The sequence below is a fragment of the Lissotriton vulgaris genome, chromosome 1_1 (genome assembly GCF_964263255.1).
Source record: "Lissotriton vulgaris chromosome 1_1, aLisVul1.2, whole genome shotgun sequence".
Taxonomy (NCBI): Eukaryota; Metazoa; Chordata; class Amphibia; order Caudata; family Salamandridae; genus Lissotriton; species Lissotriton vulgaris.
Genome location: NC_141685.1, coordinates 1,270,408,497 through 1,270,430,946, shown reverse-complemented (window position 1 = coordinate 1,270,430,946; position 22,450 = coordinate 1,270,408,497). Strand labels below are relative to the sequence as shown.

The 22,450-nt window shown below is 49.8% G+C and overlaps 1 protein-coding gene across 2 annotated transcripts in view; it reads right to left on the bottom strand.

Annotated features, from left to right (window-relative positions):
- The window catches only part of LOC147748974 (uncharacterized), a 737,146-nt gene that overhangs the window by 199,435 nt on the left and 515,261 nt on the right, over positions 1 to 22,450 (bottom strand). For both annotated transcript variants that reach the window (XM_086964737.1, XM_086964747.1), the window contains 2 exons: positions 12,141 to 12,207; positions 4,523 to 4,605 (listed from right to left, as the gene is read on the bottom strand). In XM_086964737.1, the coding sequence (XP_086820863.1) occupies positions 4,523 to 4,605; positions 12,141 to 12,207 (150 nt within the window). The remainder of the gene's footprint in view (positions 1 to 4,522; positions 4,606 to 12,140; positions 12,208 to 22,450) is intronic.

Genomic DNA, 22,450 nt, shown 5'->3' with positions numbered 1-22,450 from the left:
GGTTCAGCAATACCATGACATCCTCGGGAACACAATCTCCCAGTGCACCATCCGATGGATCCAATGCCCGTTTCCTCACGGGGCTCTCGCACAGAATCAAAATGGCCGCAGTATGAATGGCTGTAGATTCCGGTTCCAACGATAGGGCCGGGCCCGGTTCCATCCGGAGCATCGCAGATAAGCGCGTGTCCAATTTGCTCACTAAAGTATCCACATGTGAGAAACGCCCAAATTTCTGCCAGTATTGACCTCCGTGATGGCTCATGCACCGCTCGATGCATAGTTGCATGCCCGACATCAGTCTCAATCACCTCCCCGGGTGAATCTGGCATCCTCGGGGGGGACAGACAGGACCACGAAAGTGCAATTGCGAGGGGTGACCAGTCTTCGTCCGCAGCCGTGGTCAACCCGGTGAAGGCCGCAGGTCAGAGACCCCGAACCACCGAACCCCGGGGACCGTGAAACGGTGCGGGGGACGGGGGTCCCCACCCGCAGCCGGCAACAAGCCGACTCACCCCTCGGTCGATGCGGAGCGATGGAAACGATTGCTGCCAATTTCGGGCTGAATTAAAGCCTCCACTCCGGTTGACCGGACCCAGCCCGATCCTCCTGGCCGATGTTGTTGCACTACAGCCCAGCTGTGAAAGTACTTCAGGCCCCGGCTTCACCGCTGGAGTAGACCGCAAACTTCAACTCAATGGAACTTCGTCAAACAAGCTGATAAAAGTATCCGGATTTCTCCATCGGAGTGTGGAACAGTTCATGCACACAGACTAGGCGTAAAGTAGGATAGCGTACAGGATATCGTGGCGGTTTACGGAGGTCGGCGGAGCCGGGAGCCTAAGCAGCCATCTTGCTTGCTGACGTAGCTCCTCCCCCATTAATTTAATTTTAATTACAATTTTTTATTTTAATTAATTTTATTTTAATACAATGTAATTTACTATTCTGAATCCAGGGAGGTGTAATAGTAGGGTAAGTGCTGGATAGTGTAGGGGTAAAAATTACTATTCTAACTCCAGGGGGGTGTAATAGTAGGGTAAGTGCTGGATAGTGTAGGGGTACAAATTACTATTCTAACTCCAGGGGGGTGTAAAAGTAGGGTAAGTGCTGGATAGTGTAGTGGTAATAATTACTATTCTAACTCCAGGGGGTTTTATTAAAATTAATTTAATTTAATCAAATATAAATTTTAATTAGTTAATTTAAATAAAATTAAATTATAATGTTCAATTTTTTTATAATACATTAAAATATAATTATTTTAAGAAAATTAATGAAAATTTTTTAATTAAATTAAAATTAAATTAATATTACTAAAAGTATATACTTACCTATACTTACGTTGTAATGGCATGCGTTGTATAAGTTGCGTTGTGATGGTTGTTTCCCATACCAGCATACCACACTGCTTCCGAACCGGAAGAATCACAAACATTTAACCTCCTGAGCACGTAGCCCATCATTAGAGGAAATAGGGAAGCGAAACTAGGCATCATAATCTGTCAGTCTTAAAAAACAATAATTCCTGCTACTGAAGGAACACTACAATGGGTATCAACAAGTGGAACTTAAACCACCATGATATGACCAATCGTAACAGAAATCAAAGATTAATATCCCCCTACAACGCTAGTATACTGAACAAAATCCAAGAGTAATATCATTCGAAAAAAGAGGACTCTGTTTCACTTTTTCTATCAAGGAGACGCCGTAAAGCAGAGTCGGCTTGGGCATCAAAAAGATTGGTGCCATCAAAGGGCATATCAACCAAGACAGCCTGGACCACTTCTGAAAAACAGGATATCTGTACCAGGTACAATGTCGTAGTGCCACAGAGGATGCCATGGCCCAGCCTACAGAATCTGTAGTATCCATGCCATATCGAATAATCAATTTAGCTGCCTGTTGTTAATCCCTGTTCAGCTGTTCCGGAAGTCCTCCGACCTAATCTTGAAGTGTTGGCAACATAGCCTGGAAGGAATTCCAGAAAGCGTGAGAAAATGCCCAAGGACACAAGACTTGTTAGTGGACCTTAAGGCAGAACTAGCTGAGGGAAAATAGGTCTGCCACACAAATCTTTCCTCATAGATTCTCTATCCGATGGAGCATTAGGCAGAAAATCCATATTCTGAGATGCTGACGCAGCCTGTACCACCAGACTACGAAAGGTAGGATACCCGAGGAGACTAGCAGGATCTCCAGGAGCAGGCAGATGCCTACGAGATGTAGCACGATCCACAGATCTTTGTATCAGGTTTAGCCCAAGTACCCAACAATAAGTCGTACAGGGCCGTACTATATGGGAAAACAGGCTCCACCCCTGTCTGACCCTGATAAAGCACATCAATCAGGAGAGCTGCATATTTTTCCAACATAAGGAGAGACAACTCCAAAACCATAGCTACCCTATGCAAATGAACATGCCTCAGTAGTAAGGCTAGGAGGGGAAAGAAGTCCAGAATCTGGCAACGACTCCAGTCTACTAGCTTTTCAAAGTACAGACAACCAACTCTCTTCCAAAAGAGGTGGAATGGCCTCAGATATAGGCTGTAAAAGGCCCAATTCCTCTGTGTCACCATGAGAGGCAAGCAGGAAGACACAATTCCCCATAGATGACTCCATCAATTCCGCACCAGACATTGTTCGATGCGGAGACGGCGATGCTTCAACGTCGATAGGAGATGGAACAGCCTTGATTGGCGATGCAGATATTGTTGCCAGAGTTTGCTGATCAAGTACAGACACCGAAGGTGGAGACCCCGAAGGGCTGTGCACTGGCATCGATGGGGAACCAGCCAAGGCAGTCAGGCGCCAACCCAACGACTCCATAGGCTCTACTGCTGCGGAGGTCGAATCCACGGACGTGACCAAACTCAGCTCCTTAGGGCTTGGAGGTGCACAAGAGGAAGATTGGGGCCCAAAGATGAGACTTAGAGAGTTATAGTACTCATTCATCTAGGCCATCGACACCCGGGTCCCGGGAAGACTGGGAGGTGCGGGCGGAGTCAAGCACGGCCTCCTAGACTGGCGTGTGGGAGGAGCCATGGGAGATAGAGGCTCCACGTGGTGAAGTCGGGGGGTGCACCAAATTCAAGTGCTTGGGAAGTTGAAGGAGAGCGACGTCCCTGCGAACGGCTCAGACTTTTGGAACGGCCCATGAACAGACCTCAGAATGGGAAGAAGATGGAGGCCTTGAAGTCTCCAAGAACAATGACAGGTGCACCTCCAGTAGTTACATACAGCGCTCCTTGAGTGCCTTTGGAGTCTGCTTCTGGCAGGAACCACTGTCCTCTGAGTCGTGCTGTTCTCCCAAACACCACATACAAATGGAATGCGGATTTGCAGCCGCCACTGTCATGCACAATACCCACAAGGCTTAAAGCCCGATGACATGGGAAAAAGGCACACTGTTCCCTACTGACAAAAACTGTCGAAATAGGCCAGAAAAAATGGCCTGAGGTACCACTTTTCCGTATACGCGTTGCAGCGCGGAAAAGAAGAAACTGGTGTCCGAGTGCCAGAGGGGACTTATATGACTCGAATGACGTCACAAGTGGAGTCAACATCACGGACTTGTAAGGCGCTGTCGCCTGGCGTGCAGAGGTACAGCTGAAAAATTTCCAGATAGAGCCTGATGCCTGGGTGAGACTTCATGAGGTAAGGAATCTTCGTCTAGATGTCTTTATCAGATATACAAGAATCACATGTAAACTGTTCACACGCAATATACATGTACATATGTCAGCATGGGGTCATACCATACATTACAAAACATGGCATCCTGCCACCACCATCGAATGCAATACATCTAGAACAGGCATTGCCCACCGTCTCTTTGAGGGCAGGCTTGGTGATCTTCAGGTTATAGGACAAGTCTTGCATTGTCAGGGACAAGCTTAGGCCTCTGTACACATTAGATAAGCAGGACTCACCAGAGGCAAAATAAAAGTTAATATACCAGTTTACTATACATCCTAGCACTTAAGGCGGGGGTACCTGCCTGTTCAACATGCAGGGGACATTCCTGTATCATCCTTTATACAGTGTTATCTTATAAATAACAAATGAATAACGTGCTCAATAATCCAAAGATATCAGGAAGAACGCAACATAGAGCAATGTCATTGGATTCTTAATTCAGACTTCATGAATGAGGGTTGATAAAACTTAAAAAAAAAAAAAAAATGTCAATGAATTCCTTCTGTTTGGGAGATCATTTTGCTTGGATGATGAATGAGTACACTATGTTTGGCTAGCAGGAAATGGTGTATCCGATGAGGTAAAAGGACTAGTAAAATAGCTAGATTTGTCCACCAATTAGATCGATTATTCCACAAAAATATGGTAAAAACAACCACAAGCTTTTGTTTTTCAAATGCTCAAATTGAATATTTATGAACAACATTTTAGTTAATTTTCACACAATTACTGGAGATTTAAACTCCTCTGTAGATAATTCTTTCTTTAGTTAACCCTGTGGCATTTTACATCCTACCTACCAGTTTTCCATCCTACCTACCAGTTTTCCAATGGTTGGAATTCTGTCCACATGAGCATGTTTGGACCATTTTACCATTTGACTTTTGCTCCATTGTTGTGGGCCTACAAAGTAAAACAAAATGGTTACACTAAACATTTTAAATGGGCACCTATACTGACCAATGACACATTTACAAATCACATATGTCTTAATTTACGTTTCACAGTAAATTATTTATTCTGCCAAGACTGACAGGAACATTGAATATAATCCGTTTGAGGAGGGAAACAAAAAAATATACAATGTTGCTGTCAAAGTTAAAGTTCAAGAAATTATATAGCGCACTACTCACTCAGAGGGTCTCAAGGCGCTTGGGGAGGGGGTTCATTATTTATCGAACAGCCAGGTTTTAAGTTCTTTTCTGAAGGAGATGTGGTTCTGTGTAAGGCGGAGGTGAGTGGGGAGTGAGTTCCAGGTCTTGGCCACCAAGTAGGAGAAGGATCTACCTCCCATGGTGGATCTTTGGATACGCGGAACTGCGGCGAGGCCTTGATTGGAGGACCTTAGTTGGCGGGTGGGTGTGTAGAAGGATAGTCGAGTGTTGAGGCATTCGGGCCCTAGTTTGTAGAGGGCCTTGTGTGCGTGGGTGAGGAGACGGAATGTTATTCTCTTGTTGACAGAAAGCCAGTGGAGGTCTTTCAGGTGGCCGGTAATGTGATCTTGGCGAGGGATGTCCAAAATGAGTCTCGCTGATGCGTTTTGGATGCGTTTGAGTTTTTTCTGTAATTTGGCTGAAATTCCGGCATAGAGGGTGTTTCCGTAGTCTAGCCGACTCGTAACCAGTGCGTGGGTGACAGTCTTTCTTGTCTCGGTGGGGATCCAATGGAAGATTTTTTTGAGCATACGAAGTACGTTGAAGCAGGAGGATGAGACTGCGTTGACTTGTCTGGCCATCGAGAGGGAGGAGTCTAGGATGAATCCTAGGTTACGTGCGTGGTCTGTGGGTATGGGTGCTGAGCCCAGATCCGAAGGCCACCATGAGTCGTCCCAGGCAGAGGGGGATGATCCTGGGATGAGCACTTCCGTTTTGTCTGAGGTAAGTTTTAGGCGGCTGTTTTTCATCCATATGGCTACTTCTTTCATGCCTTCGTGAAGATTGGTTTTGGCGGTGTTGGGGTCTTTGGTGAGGGAAAGGATCAGCTGGGTGTCGTCAGCGTAGGAGATGTTAAGGTTGTGTTGACGCGCGATGGAAGCGAGTGGGCTCATGTAAACGTTGAAGAGGGTGGGACTGAGTGATGATCCTTGTGGTACACCGCAGATGACTTCGGTGGCCTCTGATTTGAATGGGGGAAGTCGGACTCTCGGAGTTCTCCCAGCCAGGAACGAGATGATCCAGTCCAAGGCTTTTCCTTTTATGCCGATGTTGCTGAGGCGTTGTATGAGGGTGCTGTGACAGACAGTGTCGAAGGCGGCGGAGAGGTCGAGTAGAATGAGGGCCACTGTTTCTCCGTTGTCCAGTAGTGTTCGGATGTCGTCTGTTGCTGCGATGAGGGCAGTTTCGGTGCTGTGTTTGGCTCGAAAGCCGGACTGTGAGGGATCGAGGGAGTTGTTGGATTCGAGGAAGGCGGCGAGTTGGCTATTGACGGCTTTCTCAATGACTTTGGCCGGGAATGGGAGGAGGGATATGGGGCGGTAGTTTAAGTTCAGAGGGGTCTGCTGTGGGTTTCTTCAGGAGGGCGCTGACTTCGGCATGTTTCCAGCTTTCTGGGAAGGTAGCAGAGTTGAAGGAGCAGTTGATATCACGGAGATGGGGTGCGATGATGGAGTCTGCTTTGTTGAAGATGTGGTGGGGACATGGGTCGGTTGGCGAGCCAGAGTGGATGGAATTCATTAGGCGGATGGTGTCTTCAGTGGTGATTGGGTTCCAGGCGCTGAGGTTGTTAGAGGGCGGTTTAGGTTCTGAGGGGGGTGGAGAGGATTGTTCGTTGGAACAGTTTTCAAAGCTGTTATGTGTGTCGGCAATTTTGTTGTAGAAGGAGGATAACGAATCGCAGAGGTCTTGGGAGGAAGTGATGTTGTTTGAGGCTGCGGTGGGGTTGGTGAATTCTTTGACGATGTTGAATAGTTCCTTGCTTTTATGGGCGTTGTTGTCGAGTCGATTCTTCAATGCTGATTTCTTGGTGGATCGAACAGCTGGTGGTGTTTGCGGGTGGCTGCCTTGAAGGTGGTCATGTTGTCGGTGGTTGGGTTTTTTCTCCATTTTTTCGAGAGTACGGCATAGCTTCTTGGATTTCTTAAGGTCATCGTTGAACCAGGGGACCTTTTTACTGTCTTGTTTGGTGTGATGGTTTTTCAAGGGTGCTAATTCGTCAGCGCTGTGAGTGATCCATTGTTTGAATTTGATGGCAGCTTGGTTTGGGTCCGATGAGAGGGCGTGTGGGTTTTGGTTGAGCGATGTGAGGAGTTGGTTGTGGTGATTTTGTTCCATTTTCTTTGGGGAATAGTTTGTGGGGGGTTGTGGGTCGAGGTGGTTTTGTAGCTGAAGTGAACACAACAGTGTTCCGTCCAATGGAGAGCTGTGGTGCGGTCGAAGGAGATGAGTTTGCTGGAGGTGAAGATTGGGTCGAGCGTATGTCCGGCTACATGGGTGGGGGTGTCAACAAGTTGTTTGAGGCCGAGATTGGCCAGGTTGTCAAGAAGGGTGGTGGTGTTGCTGTTGTTTTTCTTTTCCAGGTGGAAGTTGAGGTCTCCTAGTAGAATGTAGTTCTCGGAGGCAAGGGCATGTGGACGAAGTCAGTGATGTCTTCGCTGAATTGTTTACGGGTTCCTGGAGGCCTGTAGATGAGGGTGCCTCTGAGAGTGGTCCTAGGGTCGGTGTGGATCTGGAAGTGGAGGTGTTCGGCGGTTGTAAGGTTATCGTCGGAGCTGGTCGTGATTTTGATGGTGTTCTTATGGACGATGGCGATGCCTCCTCCTGTTTGGACGGTGCGGTCTTTTCGGATGGTCTTGTAATTGTCCGGGATGGCTATGGCGATGTCGGGTGTTGATGATGCGTTCATCCATGTTTCAGTAAGGAAGGCGACGTCCGGTGATGTAGTGTCGAGTAGATCCCAGAGTTCAGTGGCGTGTCTGTGGACCGAGCGGGTGTTCAGCAGGATGCACTTCAGGTGGTTAGAGTCGGAGCTGTGTTTGGGGTTAGTGGATGTGGTATGGGTTTTGATGCTGGTAAATTTGCAGGAGTGGCAGGCGAAGGGACCGAGGTACGTCCCGGGGCAGCTTCGTAGCATTGTGGTGTGTGTCCGGGGTTAAGGGCGAGGAGAGTGGCGGCGTTATACGTTAAGCGAGTGGGGTGGGTATGGCGGGGACCAGGGGGACTGGCGCTGGGCGCGGTCCAGGCGCGGACGGGCGTAGACGGGCTTACCTTTGGAGCGACCGCTGCGCGTGGACGCTGCGCGCAAGTCCATCAGATAGAGAGAGATAGAGAGATAGAGAGATAGAGAGATAGATAGAGAGATAGATAGAGAGATAGATAGAGAGATAGATAGAGAGATAGATAGAGAGATAGATAGAGAGATAGATAGAGAGATAGATAGAGAGATAGATAGAGAGATAGATAGAGAGATAGATAGAGAGATAGATAGAGAGATAGATAGAGAGATAGATAGAGAGATAGATAGAGAGATAGATAGAGAGATAGATAGATAGATAGATAGATAGATAGATAGATAGATAGATAGATAGATAGATAGATAGATAGATAGATAGATAGATAGATAGATAGATAGATAGATAGATAGATAGATAGATAGATAGATAGATAGATAGATAGATAGATAGATAGATAGATAGATAGATAGATAGATAGATGCTACTTCAACTGCCACAGAAAGGTCTGTAACCTGAGAGGGAGAAAATGATTTAATGCACGTTAGAATATGGGTCAGGTCAGTCTGAATACTAACTGTTGGAATAGGAATGTCTCATGCCCTGCATGTCTTAACTCTGAATACCGGTAATCATGATTTTCGGATTCTAGCCCAACCTCACACTAATCTAGTGTGCTAACAGAGGCATAGGCCTGCTCCTGATTAACGAGGTTCTTGACTTGTCCTGGACCAAGTGAACCGGTCATAGTGACAAGCTAGACTACTGTCCTAGTAATTAGTTATGGTGGTGACAGCATACCATGTTTTGGGGCGTTTACAATTGGACCAGCCTTTTTACCAGAGTTGTACAAGCCGAAGCCTACTGACCCCACTCAGTCAAACTTCTGCTGCTCACAGTAAACCCAGAATCCTAGGGCCAATAGCCAGTGTGCTTTAGCACGTGCATGTATGCTACTAGAACAGTGCGGTACATGGGTGTAGGCGTAAACCAGAGTACACACAGGTAAGTGGGTACCATTTTGGAAGCCTATTGCCTGGTCATGTGGGCAAAATGGAGGTGAAGGTGCGGTCCCAGATAGAGTACTGCTGACATTCCTGACACTGGAGAGAAAGAACCCCAACACTGAAGTGGGGAAAGAGGAGGAAGGCTTCCCCGGAGATATTCAAGTAGGGCCTTTATTTTACAGATGGCTGCTGATTAGCCCTCCTGGAACTTACATTTGGTAGACGGCAATGATGATACTGCAGTATTTGTTGTTAGGATGTAAATGGTCCTTGAAAGCAAGCAACCCTTTGTCTCTTTTCCTGATCACTGTCAAATGGGACAGTTGCAAGCCAAAGTGCAGGCTGCTCTTACCTTTTGTGCTTTTTTTGTATGTGCGCCAGGCTGGAGACAATCCAGCTGTGAGGAGGATTACTCAAGACAAAGGCTGAGTCTAGAGGACAGCCTGTGAAGGACAGAGGCAAGTGGAACTGACCCAAACCGATTATTGAGAGGCAGACTGTAGAAGTTCATACTGTGTCTGCTAGCAGTCTATTTAAATGGAAGCAGCTGGCTCGCTTGTGTCCCAGTTCCAAGTTCTCTTCAACCTATGAGGGTGATACTGTGCAGAGTGCTCAGAGGTCCACTTTGCAATGAAGGGCTGGGATCTGCCAGAAATTCAGCTCAGCAGGGGTGAGGAACCATCACCAGGAGTCCGTTCTGAAGAACCAATTTCTGACTTTGCTTGAGACCCCAAGGAATCCTGCCTAAGTGAAGCACCAACCATGCAGGAGAAGTAGATAGTTGGAAGGGGCTGTAGCATCTGACCCTGGTGCAGAGCCATCCATCACTCACAACCTGAATGATAGAGGAGGTCAAGAGCACAGATTTATTTGAGCAGCTTTGTTTGAGACAGTGTGGCACTTCTGAAGATTGCTGGCTGGTCTCTATTTACTATCCACATTGTCACCACCGAGGCACTGGAGCTTGTGTGCCCAATTGGCTGGCCCGACTGAAGAAGTGATAGGTAACTGCCTGTGGTACTGGCTATTGATCAGTGAATGTAGACGTGTCACCCTGGCACTGCCAATTTGTGCAGTACATTCCAGACCACCCCAAGGAAATAGAGACTGCAGTCTACAGGTGCATGGCCAGGGTATCCCTCTGTGAGTAGAGAACATAGCTCTGCCTTAGATGCGCCCAGAAGCAAACCCTACCCTGAACATCTGAGTGTCCCTTCATGGCACAATATGCCGAAGATAGCACCTAGTAGCTGTGACACAGAGACCTCAACACTCATCTGGGTACTGCACTGCGACACAGGATGTCTCCTGGAAGTGAGTTGCTATTTTAGGAGCCCTCCCACCTGGAGAAGAAGACTCTACCATGGAATGCCCTGCACAACTGATCTAAGACCCACTGAAGTGATGAAGCCGAACCTGTCAAATCATCAAGATCTGACCAAACCCAGTGATTGTCAAAGCCCAGAAGACAGCCTACACCAGAAGCACCAGACCCTGCTGTGGCGTATCTGAGAACTGCAGTGTGCACAGCATCTGATCACCCCTAGCAGAAGCGTTATGCTGTGTGAGAATGCCCCAGTAAATCAATCAATCAATCAGGGGTTTGTAAAGTGCTCTACTCACCTGTTAGGGTGTGACTAGGAGATGCCCCCTGACGATGCCTCCTCCTTGAAGACAGTCCGAGAACAGTTGCCTCTTTATCCATCCCCCTCTCCTCTATTTTCAGACCCCGGCTCCGGAACACGGTCTCTTTAAATTTCCCCGGCAACCCGACCGTCAAAGCGGTCATGTGACCAGGTCAGCTGACTCTCCGGGCTTCAAAACGGAAGAGACTCTGAGGGAAGGGAGTTCGTGGTGGAGCCCAGCTAAAGAAGCAGCGAAGGCGTCGGGAGGGGAACCCGACGTGCAAACCTTCGTGAGCCCTGGACTCTCTGACTCCTGGATCCCACCCATTACGAAGGCCGAAGCAACCCCGCAACAAGCCGACGCCTCGACGGAGGAACGGACGGGCAAGAAGGAACCGGACCTTATCCGGCAACACGCTGAGTCCAGCCATGGCCGCGGAGGGTCGTGGCTGCAGAAGGTACGGGGACAGCTGGGGGCCGTTTTGGGTAGGGGGAGGTAGGGAGGTGAGGGCGGGCCTGTCCGCATAACGTCTGGGGCCGAGCTCGGAGCACAAAGACTGAGTGCCATAGAGCGGAAGAGCTTCTAGGCCAAAGGCGATTCACTGGTGTCGGGTGGTGTTTATGCCCCTCACTGTCCTAATCCCTTTTTACTTACGTAGAGCCCCGGGGACCTTTCCATACCAGTGTTTTTTTTGTTTTCTTCTGAGTGGTGCTGAATCCTTTCAGGAATCACCCCTTCATGCTCCAGTATCCTGCAGACCTAGGACAAGGTTCTCGGAGGCAAGAAGAACGAAGAATAACCCTAGGAAGAAACCCCTTCATTGGTTGGAACAGTGTCTTGTTGTTTTCTATGTTTGATTGGAGGAAGCCATTAATAAAAATCCTGACTGTTAAGCACTCCCTGTTTCTCTGTCTCCTTCTCCACCGTGCAACATAGGGTCTCAAGGCACTGGCGGGTTGTGTCCCAGTGAAGCCACCACTGCGTGACGGTTCAACGCAGCCCCCAGCCACATCACCACAGACAGGTGAGAGACTAAAATGGGATTGAGCCCCTGAGATTGTTTGCTGAGAGAAGTGAGGGGAGAGATTGGCATCCGTTCTAGAAGCAATGCCACGATCTTAACCTTAAAAACTCTTAGACTGGACACAGGGGGCAAGACGTGGATAGAGGGCATGGGGTACTTTAGAACACAAGAGACTCACACCCATAACTTGGGTATTCTGTCATTATTGTAGTGTGTTCTACTTTTCTTTCGGTGTAATAAAATACTTTATGATGGGAAGCACTGGGCTGCACAATTATGTGTATGTGAGTAACTCCACACAAACCACCTTGAGAGGTTGGTGTCTGTTCATCACTACCACTAAGAGTCAAGTGCTGAAGGGTTGTTCTTGGCTCAGTGTGTAGAGGCATAGTAGGATAGGCCCCAGTACAGCAGAGGCAGACTACCTTAGCACCCAAGGATTTGGCCAAGTAGCCCCAGTCTGGGCTATGGCCTCCTGAATGGGGTCTGACACATGCTGCTTGAGCAATTTAGGAAAAAAATTAAAATGACATACAAGCAAATTTTCATCTGCACTATTTATAGTTATGGCACACCCATTGATTCATCAAAAAGGAACTCTTCCACAGCATCTTACCATTGATCCTTGTCAAGTGACTGTGCTTCACTTGTGTTCTGACGGCAATGGGATGACCAGCCTGCATCTAGAAAAAAAGATGCACCACAGCATAAAATTACATCAGGTATATTTGGCTGAAGCAAGTGTTGAAAACCATCAACAGTTGTCAATGTAATTTACATGTTCTACTTTAAGAAACATTTCTGGGATCTGTACAACTTACTGAAACCACCAGCACACCACCAGCACAATGATAGCAATAAATACCTGTCTGACACCCAGGCATTACAGCTATCAATGTGTTGGTATGCAAAGGCTGTAAAATGCTCTTGAAAGCAGTGAGTAAACACCCCCACTTTACTTCATCAAAATGACTAGCAATAGAAAGACTGTCGTCAAACCTTATTTCTAAACCTACCAAATGTAAAGATAGCTGTTGGAAAGTCAAGCTACCTTGTCTTGTCCACATGTGAACAGTTAAGAGAGTGGGAAGAGGGAGCAATGAAGGAAGGCCAGGGCAGTGGAGGATGCTGGCAATGGATACCTGCAGAAGGGAGATAGAGACAGTGGAGCAGTATGCCTCAGGAAAGGTTTGTATCTAAAAGACATGGGAGTGGGTACAGACACAGACGTCTGTAGAGGAGATGAAGGTCGGTCAATCACAAATACAGGACCTAAGGGGACAGACACTGCGGTTAGAGAACGCATACATTGGGGCAAAAGGAGAAAAGACACGGCAAGAAAAGAAAGAAGAAAGGATACAAAAATACTGCAAGGCGGACCCAAGAGGACGGGGAAAAAAAACCACTTAAAATTAGGAAATTGCCATATTTGAGGGTGACAAAGCACGTGGGTGCACACAATGTTGACAAACAACTAGAAAATATGGGAAAGGGTGTAGGTGGAGATGTTAAAAATACTACACAGTGAATTATGGGCGAAAGAAGGGTCAAAGGAGGAAGAATTTGAATTGTCAAAACAGCCTAGGGTGCCGACAATAGAAAATTGGATTGCAGCTTTCCCAATTTTTGCTACTGTATGCTCCTGAAAAATACCCAGAGAGGTGTGTCTCCTTGTTCAAATACATGGATGTGATAAGAAGAGCGCAGTTCATGTACGGGGGTTTTGCTTGATCACATTAGGAGGAGGAATTTCCGGTGCAGTTAGCATGGGACGTAGAAGAAAAATGGGGGTGGGGTGGAGATTGCTACAGATATCAATATACAATGGGTTCAGTTAAGTTTGGGAAGACCACATTTACTGCAAGCAGCCTTCCATTAGGGTATTAACCCTTTCAAAATCTTTCTACCCGCGGGGGATGGGGAATGGTCTGAGGAACCAAGGAGGAGTCCAGGGGACATGGTGGGATTTTAACAAAGATCTCTGCACAAGAGAATGTTGTATATTCCGACAAGTGCTTTAAGTGCATGGAAAGACATCCACTCATGCAGTGCTTTGGGCTGGGAATAGTGGCCAGGGACAGCAGATAGGGCAATAGAACCAGCATAACAGCATATATGGAAGTCATCAAAGGAACCAGACAGCAGGGGAGGATTTGGGGCACTTGGGAATATGGGCAAAAGCTCATACCCCAAATAAAACACATTGGTTAGGCACATGGTTGGCGCACTACCCCATCAGAGAGGATGCACAATTGTTAAGCGAAGGTTTTCGGGAAGGATTCTGGCTAGGGTATGAGGGACCAAGGTTCATTAGGCGGGCGGAGAACTTCAGGTCAGCGCGTCCCAAAGTGGTGGTTCAGGGAAAACTGCTAACAGGAGGGCAGGATGGCAATTGCCTGATCTGATCATCCCACCCATTTTTTCTTTTTAGTTAAATTTGTACTTTATTACACCTTCAAAGTTTGCACACAGCACTCATCGCCTACAACCCGGAGGCCGGCGGCAACAATAGATAGCACCCAGATCCCTGAGCATAGGTCATATACACAGCCGTAACGCCAGCATCCCGGGGGCCTGGTGGCGCACTCATAGGAAAGAAAGAATAAACAAAATCGGGTTGTGGAAACAGCTTATGACTGGTATCAAAAAGATAGGATAGTCAATACTGGTGCTGACACTCTTGATCATAGTTCGGTGTGCAAAAATAATGCAGTCAGTTCGCAAGTGCTAAACCAAGTCTCGGAATCATGAAGACAAAATCTCCTAGAAGGGGGAGGAAAAAATAGATGCAATAAACCCACAGCTAAAAAAAAAAAAGAACCCCCCCCCCCCCCACCCTACAAACAAGCCAGCCTACCCACGCCCGTGTCCACCCACCTACCCGCACTAACTACCGCGTCTATAGACGAACGTAGGACCCACAGCTATGGACCCGAGGGCCCAATGGAATGATGCAGAGTTAAAAACGGACCACTAAAGTCACCCTCCCAATGCAGCCATCCCAGGGATACACACCCTCTGCTTCTCAGTTGAGACCAGGATGGAACCTGCCAACCACCTCCAACAGGGGAACAGTCAACCACACATCATGTCAACCTCCGCCATCGCCACCCCGCCCTCCTGCAGTTCATCCAACTCCTCCCCTTCAGGGTCTGACTCACTATCCCCTCTAGCGCACTGGTATTCCCTATATAACCCCCAGAAGTTCTTAGGTCGACTCTTTGGGGGAAGCAGTTCACTATACACCTCAGACTGTGTGCAGCAATACAGCAAATCCGTCTCCCAGCGCTTTTTAGTAGGAACCGGCCCCCTCATCCAGCACAACGCAATCAGGCGCTTGGCCGTCAGCAAAGCCATGTCAGCGAGTCGCCGCATCGCCACAGGCAACGGTTTAGAAAAACCCAGCAATGCCAGCGCCGGGCAAGGCAGAACCTCCGTACCCAGCATAGAGCTAAGTTCCGCAAATACCTCCCGCCAAAACTTATGGATACTAGGGCAAGTCCAGGACATATGTAGGAAATCAGCTGTGGGAAAATGGCAACGCTCACACTCCGCCGACTCCCGCAGACCATATCTATGTAACCTGTCCGGTGTATAATAGACCCGCTGTAGGTATTTAAAGTGAATCAGGCGATGTCAACTATTGAGTGAAATCTTCCTAGTATTCGTACAGCAGTATAGCCACATCTCATCCGAGAACGGCGACTAAAGATCACTCTGCCAGGCCAATCTGGCCTTGGAGGGAGGGTACTGCCGGTGCCTATCTCCGAGTTTCTTAAGAGTAGTTACCAATTTACGGGGAGAGGGGTTCTTAACTTAAGCTCAGGCACTTCCTGCGGCTCTGCCAATTCCGGGCCCAGCAATTCCTGCAACGCTCTGCGGACCCGGTGGTATTGGAAGCCGTGCAATAGCGTCGCCCCAGGGTGGGATTGGAGGGCCTGCTGCGACGTCTTCACTATGCCGTTCAAAAAGAGGTCCCCATCTTGTCTATGCTCAAGTCCCGTAACGCCTTCAGGACACCCTTCTCCGTTAGCGGGGCCAACCACACCGCCCATTCCACTCGCAGAAGGGGAGAGCACAACAGCTCACTCTCACGGGAGCAGACCAGCTCATGCCAAGCGTGGTTTGTGGCAGCAATGGAGTCCAAGTTGCCAACCCTGCGATCGACAGGACAGCATATTGTGGCCGGGAGCGGAGTGGGGTCCGCAAAGAGGCGCTCCAGCTTCACGTGCGGGATGCCAGGGTCCCCATGGATCCAAGTGTGGAGATGAGCCCCCTGCGCAATCCTGTAGTACCTTTCTAGGTCAGGAGCCCCCAGACCCCCGCGCTCATAGGGAAGCAGGAGAGTTTGCCATTGAACCCTCGGCTGTTTGCCCCCCCACGCAAGCCTAATAAGCGTCTGAGTAAGCTGACGAAAAAAGGCCTTGGAGAGTACGACAGGTATGTTAGCACAGAGAAAGAGGAATCTGGGTAGAACCACCATCTTCATAATTGCAATCCTACCCATTAGGGACTGCGGGAGCCTGCACCACACCTCAACATCATCTACCAGCTTGGAGTAGGCAACCACCATAGTTCTCACGTATCAGGATCTCGGGATCAGTGTGTATACGGATCCCCAGATAACGTATGGAGTCCGTGGTCCATTGCAGCGGGTATTCCGAGTCGAATGGGAGAGTCACCGGAGTCAAAGGCAACGCCACAGACTTATTCCAATTGACCCGAAGGCCCGAGAGGGCCCCAAACCTCACCACCTCCCGCAAGACCGACGACAGATTCACCTCCGGGTCCCGGACATACAACAAAGTGTCGTCTGCGTACGTCGAGATGCCAATCTGATACGAAGGGAAGTTGATCCCCTCGAACCCGTGGTATTCTCTTATTGCGCAGGCCAGGGGCTCCGCCACCAGTGCATACAAAAGTGGGGAGAGGGGGCAGCCCTGCTGAGTGCCCCTGCTGATCTCAATCGGGGCAGTGACCGAGTTCCCTATCTTTAGCCGCGCAGTTGGCTTGTAGTATAGGGCTCCTAGCATCTGAAGGAAGGGTTCGCCAAGCCCATACTTACGGAGGACTCTGAGCATAAATGACCACTCTACTGAGTCAAATGCCTTTTCCATATCCAGGAAGATAGCCACAGCCTTATTCTCTTGCCGAACATGCTGAATAGCGCCCAGCACCGTGCGAATGTTATAAGTCAAGTTCCGGGCGGGGACAAACCCAGCCTGCTCCGGGGCAACCAGGTCCGGGACCAGGAGAGCCAACCGCGTCGCCAAAACCTTTGCATACAATTTGGCATCTACGTTAATCAGCGAAAGCGGCCTATATGAGCCACATTCGTTGGGGGGTTTGCCTGGTTCCGGGATGGTGATGAGAAGCGCCTCCCTCATAGACTTCGACATGCTACCTTGTTGACAAATGTCGTCAAAAAGGAGCATCAAGTAGGGGACCAGCTTATCTTGAAAGGCCTTGTAGAAGGCCACCGTAAGGCCGTCCGACCCAGGAGCGCTACCCGACCTCATCCCCTCTAGCGCCTCCGTGATCTCTTCTTTCTGGATCGGGGCCATCAGAAATTCCCTCTGCCAGTCAGCCAAAAAGGGCATCTGGATGTAACTCAAGTAGTCGTCTATTTCCTCCTCTAGGTGGCTCGATTTCGACGTGTACAACGCTGTATAATAAGTATGGAATTCCGACAGAATATCCTGCTCCTCCGTCACCACATCACCATCAGCTGTTAACAACTCCTCGATCACCAGGGGAGGCCTGCTATTACGCATCAGCTTAGCAAGCAGGGAGCCAGGGCGGTCCCGCTCCCCATACGTGCGCGCTGTGGCATATTTTCCCATATGTCTCATCTCCCTGTCCGCCTCCTCATGGAATTCCGCTAGCAGGGGTTTAAGCCTGTCAGGTATGTCCGCGGCTCCAGCACCTCCCGCCTGACGTTCCAGATCAGACAACTGTGTTTCCAGAAATTTCAATCGTTGCCTGATGGCTTTAAGCACCCCTGAGTGTTTGGCCATCGTCATCCGCCGGATGTACACCTTAAATGCATCCCAGAGAACCTGAACACTATCCACCGACCCCACATTAGTTGAAAAGTACGTGTATGTCCTCAGCAAGTTCCCCTCTGAAGGCCTCGTCTAGCAGTGAATACGGGGGGAACCTCCAAGTGAACGGGGGTATCCTCCTAGCCAGGGCATCTAGTAGCAAAAGCAGTGGCGAGTGGTCAGAAAGCGTGCGAGGCAACACAGCACACCCCTTCACTGAGTCAAGGAGGGATCGGGAGACAAACCAATAATCAATCCTCGTGTGGACATTATGGTAGGCTGAGTAATGAGTGAAGCCACCCTTCCCCGAGTGCCTATGGCGCCACACGTCCAGCAGATCGAGTTTCATTAGCTCCGTATGCATAAGTAATGCCGAGGCCGCCGGGGTCCTAGGGGCACCAGCCGATCAATCCAACTCTGGGTTCAACACAAAATTGAAGTCTCCCCCCATAGCATCCTAGAGCCCTCATACCGTCTACAGAGGTCTGCCAGCGAGGTATAGAAAGCTGGAGTATCGTAGTTGGGGCCATATACATTCACAACCAACAAATCGTGGCCTTTCCCCACGCACCGGGCAACCGCATACCGACCCTCCGGGTCCACAACAACCTTCTGCAGTGACAACTGAGATTTGGGATTAGCCCACGTAATCACACCTCTTGCATGCGTAGTGAACCCTGCAGTAACACAAGCACTCCCAAGACCCCTGGTCTGTAATATAGGACTGGTCAGAGGCAGGTGGGTTTCTTGCAGCAAGGCGAGATCAACCCGGTGCCGCTGCAAATAGGCTAAAACCTTCCTAAGTTTACGAAAATCATTCAGCCCCCTCACATTCCATGATAGCAGTCTGAGAGAGTTGGGGCCACTCTCCGGCCCTAGGGACTCAACATTCGCCATTGTAGGACAGGGAACAAATCAGAGTAGCACAGATGGTACAGTAGACACATTCCAGTAGCTGGCCCAACCAGACCCTCCCCCCCAACAGTCCCCGAACAACCCACATAACGGGATCAACAAAAGAAGATTAGAGCAAGCGCCCACCCACCCACAGCCGACCAACCCCAACCCGGTCAGACAGGACTCACCACCACCCTCCATCAACCCTCCCCAATGAAACACACTACAAACCCAAAGGCACCCGGGGAGCCAAAAGCCGAAAGCGCGGGGGCAGAGGTTCCCAGCCAGACAACAATTCAATCAGGACAAGGACCACAGAACTCGGTGGCTCCACCACCCCGCCCCCCAGCAACATTCTGCACCCTCACCAGCCCAAGAAAAAGAATATTGTCAAATAACAGATCTCCCACCCGGAGGAGAGCCTCCCCCAAAGCTATCACCAAGGAGTAAACCATGTTGATGCCACAGCCTCATTGCAATCCACGAACAGCAAAGTCCCACCCCACATTGTCAATTAAGTAGGTTCATAGGACCTGCAGCTGAGATAAACGCACAGATGAGGCCCAGCTGAGCCGGCTAAAAGGGCCACAAGGTAGATTACCCCTGGCCGTCCATAGAAGCAGCCTCCTCCGCATCCTCACGCTGACCCCTTGGGCTGTTGCATTGTTCCTTGGCCCACTCCTTCAGTGATTTTTTCAGGTCAGCTGGGTCCGTGAAAAAGTGCGAGTGCCCTTGTTTGTTGATTCTGAGTCTCGCTGGGTACAACATGGCGTAGTCCAGCCCCAGGTCTCTCATCTGTTTCTTATACGGGGCGAAGCGCTTCCTCTCCTCTTGCACTCTCGCCGTGAAGTCCGGATAGAGGGAGATGTTCATGCCCTCTAATTGCAAATTTCCCTTCTCCCTTGCCAGCCGGAGCGCCAAGTCTCGATCCCTATAGTTCAGAAGTTTGGCAATAATCGGCCGCGGCGGAAGTCCAGGCTGCGGCTTCGGCCCCAGGGTGCGATGAGCCCTCTCGACGATGAACATAGGGGAGAAGACCTCCTCCCCAACAGTGTCTGGAGCAACTTCTCCACAAACAACTCCATTTTGCCAGTGTTGGTAGATTCCGCCACCCCAGTAATGCGGACGTTGGAGCGCCGTGAGCGTGCCTTCAAGTCCTCCGTCTTGTCCTGTATGACTTGGAGTAGGCGACCGAACTGCTTGCGATCTTTATCCCATTCCGTTTGGGCTTCCTCAGCTTCCGTTAACCGCAGTTCCGCCATATCTAGCCGCTCAGCGTGTTTATCCACCCTCTCTGACATGCGGTCCATCCTGAAGGACAAAGCGTCGATTTTCGTGCCAATCGCCGCCATACTGTCTTGTAAGCCCTTCTCCATGGCACCCAACATTTCACGGATGTCCGCACACAATGACCTGTCGGCAGCCGTGGGCCGCGGTGAGGCATCCGGAGCCGGCACCTCCGCACCTTTCGCCTTCCGCTGATCAAACGACAGTTTCGGTTGATTCTTATCACCTTTCCCCATAGCGTTCCTGGTGGACATTCAACAAAGCGCCCTACTGCCAGTAAAGATGTCGCCAGATAGTGCTGGTGGGGCGAAGACGGGGCGCTGGGGAAGCGAGCTCCGCAGGGTGAGTTGTTGCGCAGCAAGAAATGCAGTCAAAAATGGCGGCCGCGGGCCCCGAGACATGAGTAGGCCCAGGAGCCAGAGAAGCACGCCACAGGTACTCACACGAGGCCAGGCCCCACCAAAGTCAAGCAAACTGGGCCCCCACACTCCAGTGCACTCCCAAGCCACTGCACCACAGCGGTCTCCGAGGTGCCCCAGGTGCAAGCAACTGCTGACGAAACTCTCCGCGAGGAGACAGCGATCCACTGAGGGTCTCCCGCACCCTGCCAGCGCACCTCAAAGCATCAGCAGTCTTTCTCCATGAAATGCACAACCGTGGGCAGGTCCACCACAGCCGCTCCCGGGAACACAGCTCGAGAACACACAGCAGGAACTGTAGTGTAGCCACCAAGCGGGCGGACCGACTTCACTCCGATACCACTGGCCGCACGTAGCGTGACGCAGCTCGGGCAGCTCCTCAGGATAGACCGCGGATTACGGCCTGGTCCGCCACCGCGCCCTCCTTCGAACAGCGGAGCGAAACCACCACCGAATTCGACCGGGGAAGGGTCCCCCACCAGGCCGGGGGGTAGAAGGAGAGTCCGCCACAGATTTCAGGGCTGGCTAGGCGCCAAAAGGATAGATTTGTCGAATATTAAAGGGGCTCAGGCGAGGAGCTCAGCGCTCACACGTCTTTCATGGACGCCGGCAAGCTCCGCCGATCATCTCACCCATTAGGGTAGTATCAAAGAAGGAGATGTCAATTGTTGGGGATTCAGTTTGATGGACAGTAGTTTGCCGATAGACCACAAGAGATGGAACAGCCCATGGGTAGTGCTTTGTTTGAGAATCTCAGTTCTTTCCTACCATGGGTTTTCACAAGGCAGACAGGCAAGGAGACAGTGAACCTACCTTTAGGACTTCTTCCTGGTGAGTCAACCCAGTTCAACGGACTGTCAACAGCAGTTGGCAAGTTTTTACAAGCTCATGGGTGAACTAGGAGCGCCTCAGCGCCAAAGAAGAGACAAGGTCCAAACACGGTGTGTTAATTCCTGGGGACTGAACTGGATTCAGTGGCCATGGAGACGTGCCTCCCGGTAGACTAGAAGCTGCACATTCAGATGTTGCTTGACAATATGTTGGCTAAGCCAAAAGTGACAGTTTAGGAAATACAGGTGTACTTGAAATTTGCGTGCAGAGTAGTGAGAACAGGGAGGACATTTTGTAGGAGACATAGCCGGTTTCTAGCTGGACTCTTGCAGCCATATTATCACATGTGCTTGTTGGCAGGTATGAAAGAGGATTTACGCATGTGGTGCAGGTTTCTAAAAGATTTCAATGGCATCCCAATGATGGCCCCAAAGGAGTGTGAATGGAGTGTGCAGATCTATTCTGACGCCGCAGGGGGATCGGTAGCGGTTTGTACTGGCAGGGCAGGTGGTGTGTGGAAGAGTGGCGGGGCAGCTGGAAACCTGTAGGTAGGAGCATTGCCTTCTGGAGGAGGTTGGCTATGGTGCACACTTATTTAAGTGAAGCACCTTGTACTAATCCAGACAACCCTTATGGTGATTTTAGTAGGCTTAGACAACCATAGAAAGCTCTCTAAGTGGTAGCTTTGGAGAATAGCCTTCAGCTTTAGTCCAGGAGGAGTGTTAAGCAGCTTGTTTCACCAAAACTAATTATATAGTGTAGATTAAGCTAAAAAGAACCACACAGTATAGTTATAAAAATAAGTTTATTTAGTATAACATATTGGTATATCTCCTACCTAGAGATATCACCAAATGGCACAAATACACAGGGGCCTCAAGGGGGAGACCAAACCATATACTAAGAAAGTGGAATGCAAACTGCGGCCAAAGTCAGCGGAGCGGAGGCTCCTCCTGGGAACGTGGAAGGATACTCTCTCGTTGAGGTATTTGGCTCCGATGTTATTAAGGGATTTGTGGGTGAGGAGTTTGAAGGTGACCCTCTTCTCGACGGGGAGCAAGTGAAGGCCTCATAGGTGTTGGGTCATGTGTTTGTGGCGCTGTGTCCTGAGGACGAGTCTGGCTTCGACATTCTGGATGGTTTGGAGTTTGTGTAGAAGAGCTCTGTTGATTACCGCGTAGAGGGTGTTGTCCAGTCTGCTAGTTATGTGTGCATGGGTGATGGTCCTTCTGCAGTCGGGGAGGGGGGGGGGGGGGGATCCATTTGAAGGTCTTCTGGAGGATGCACATGCAGCTGAAACTAGTGGAGGCGACGGCGTTGATCTGGCAGTTCATAAATAGGGAGGAGTCCAGGATGATGCGTGGTCTGTAGGGGTGGGTGGGTTCCCAAGGGTGGGAGGCCACCAGGTGTCATCCCAGGTGGAGGTGCAGGGTCCGAGGATGAGGACC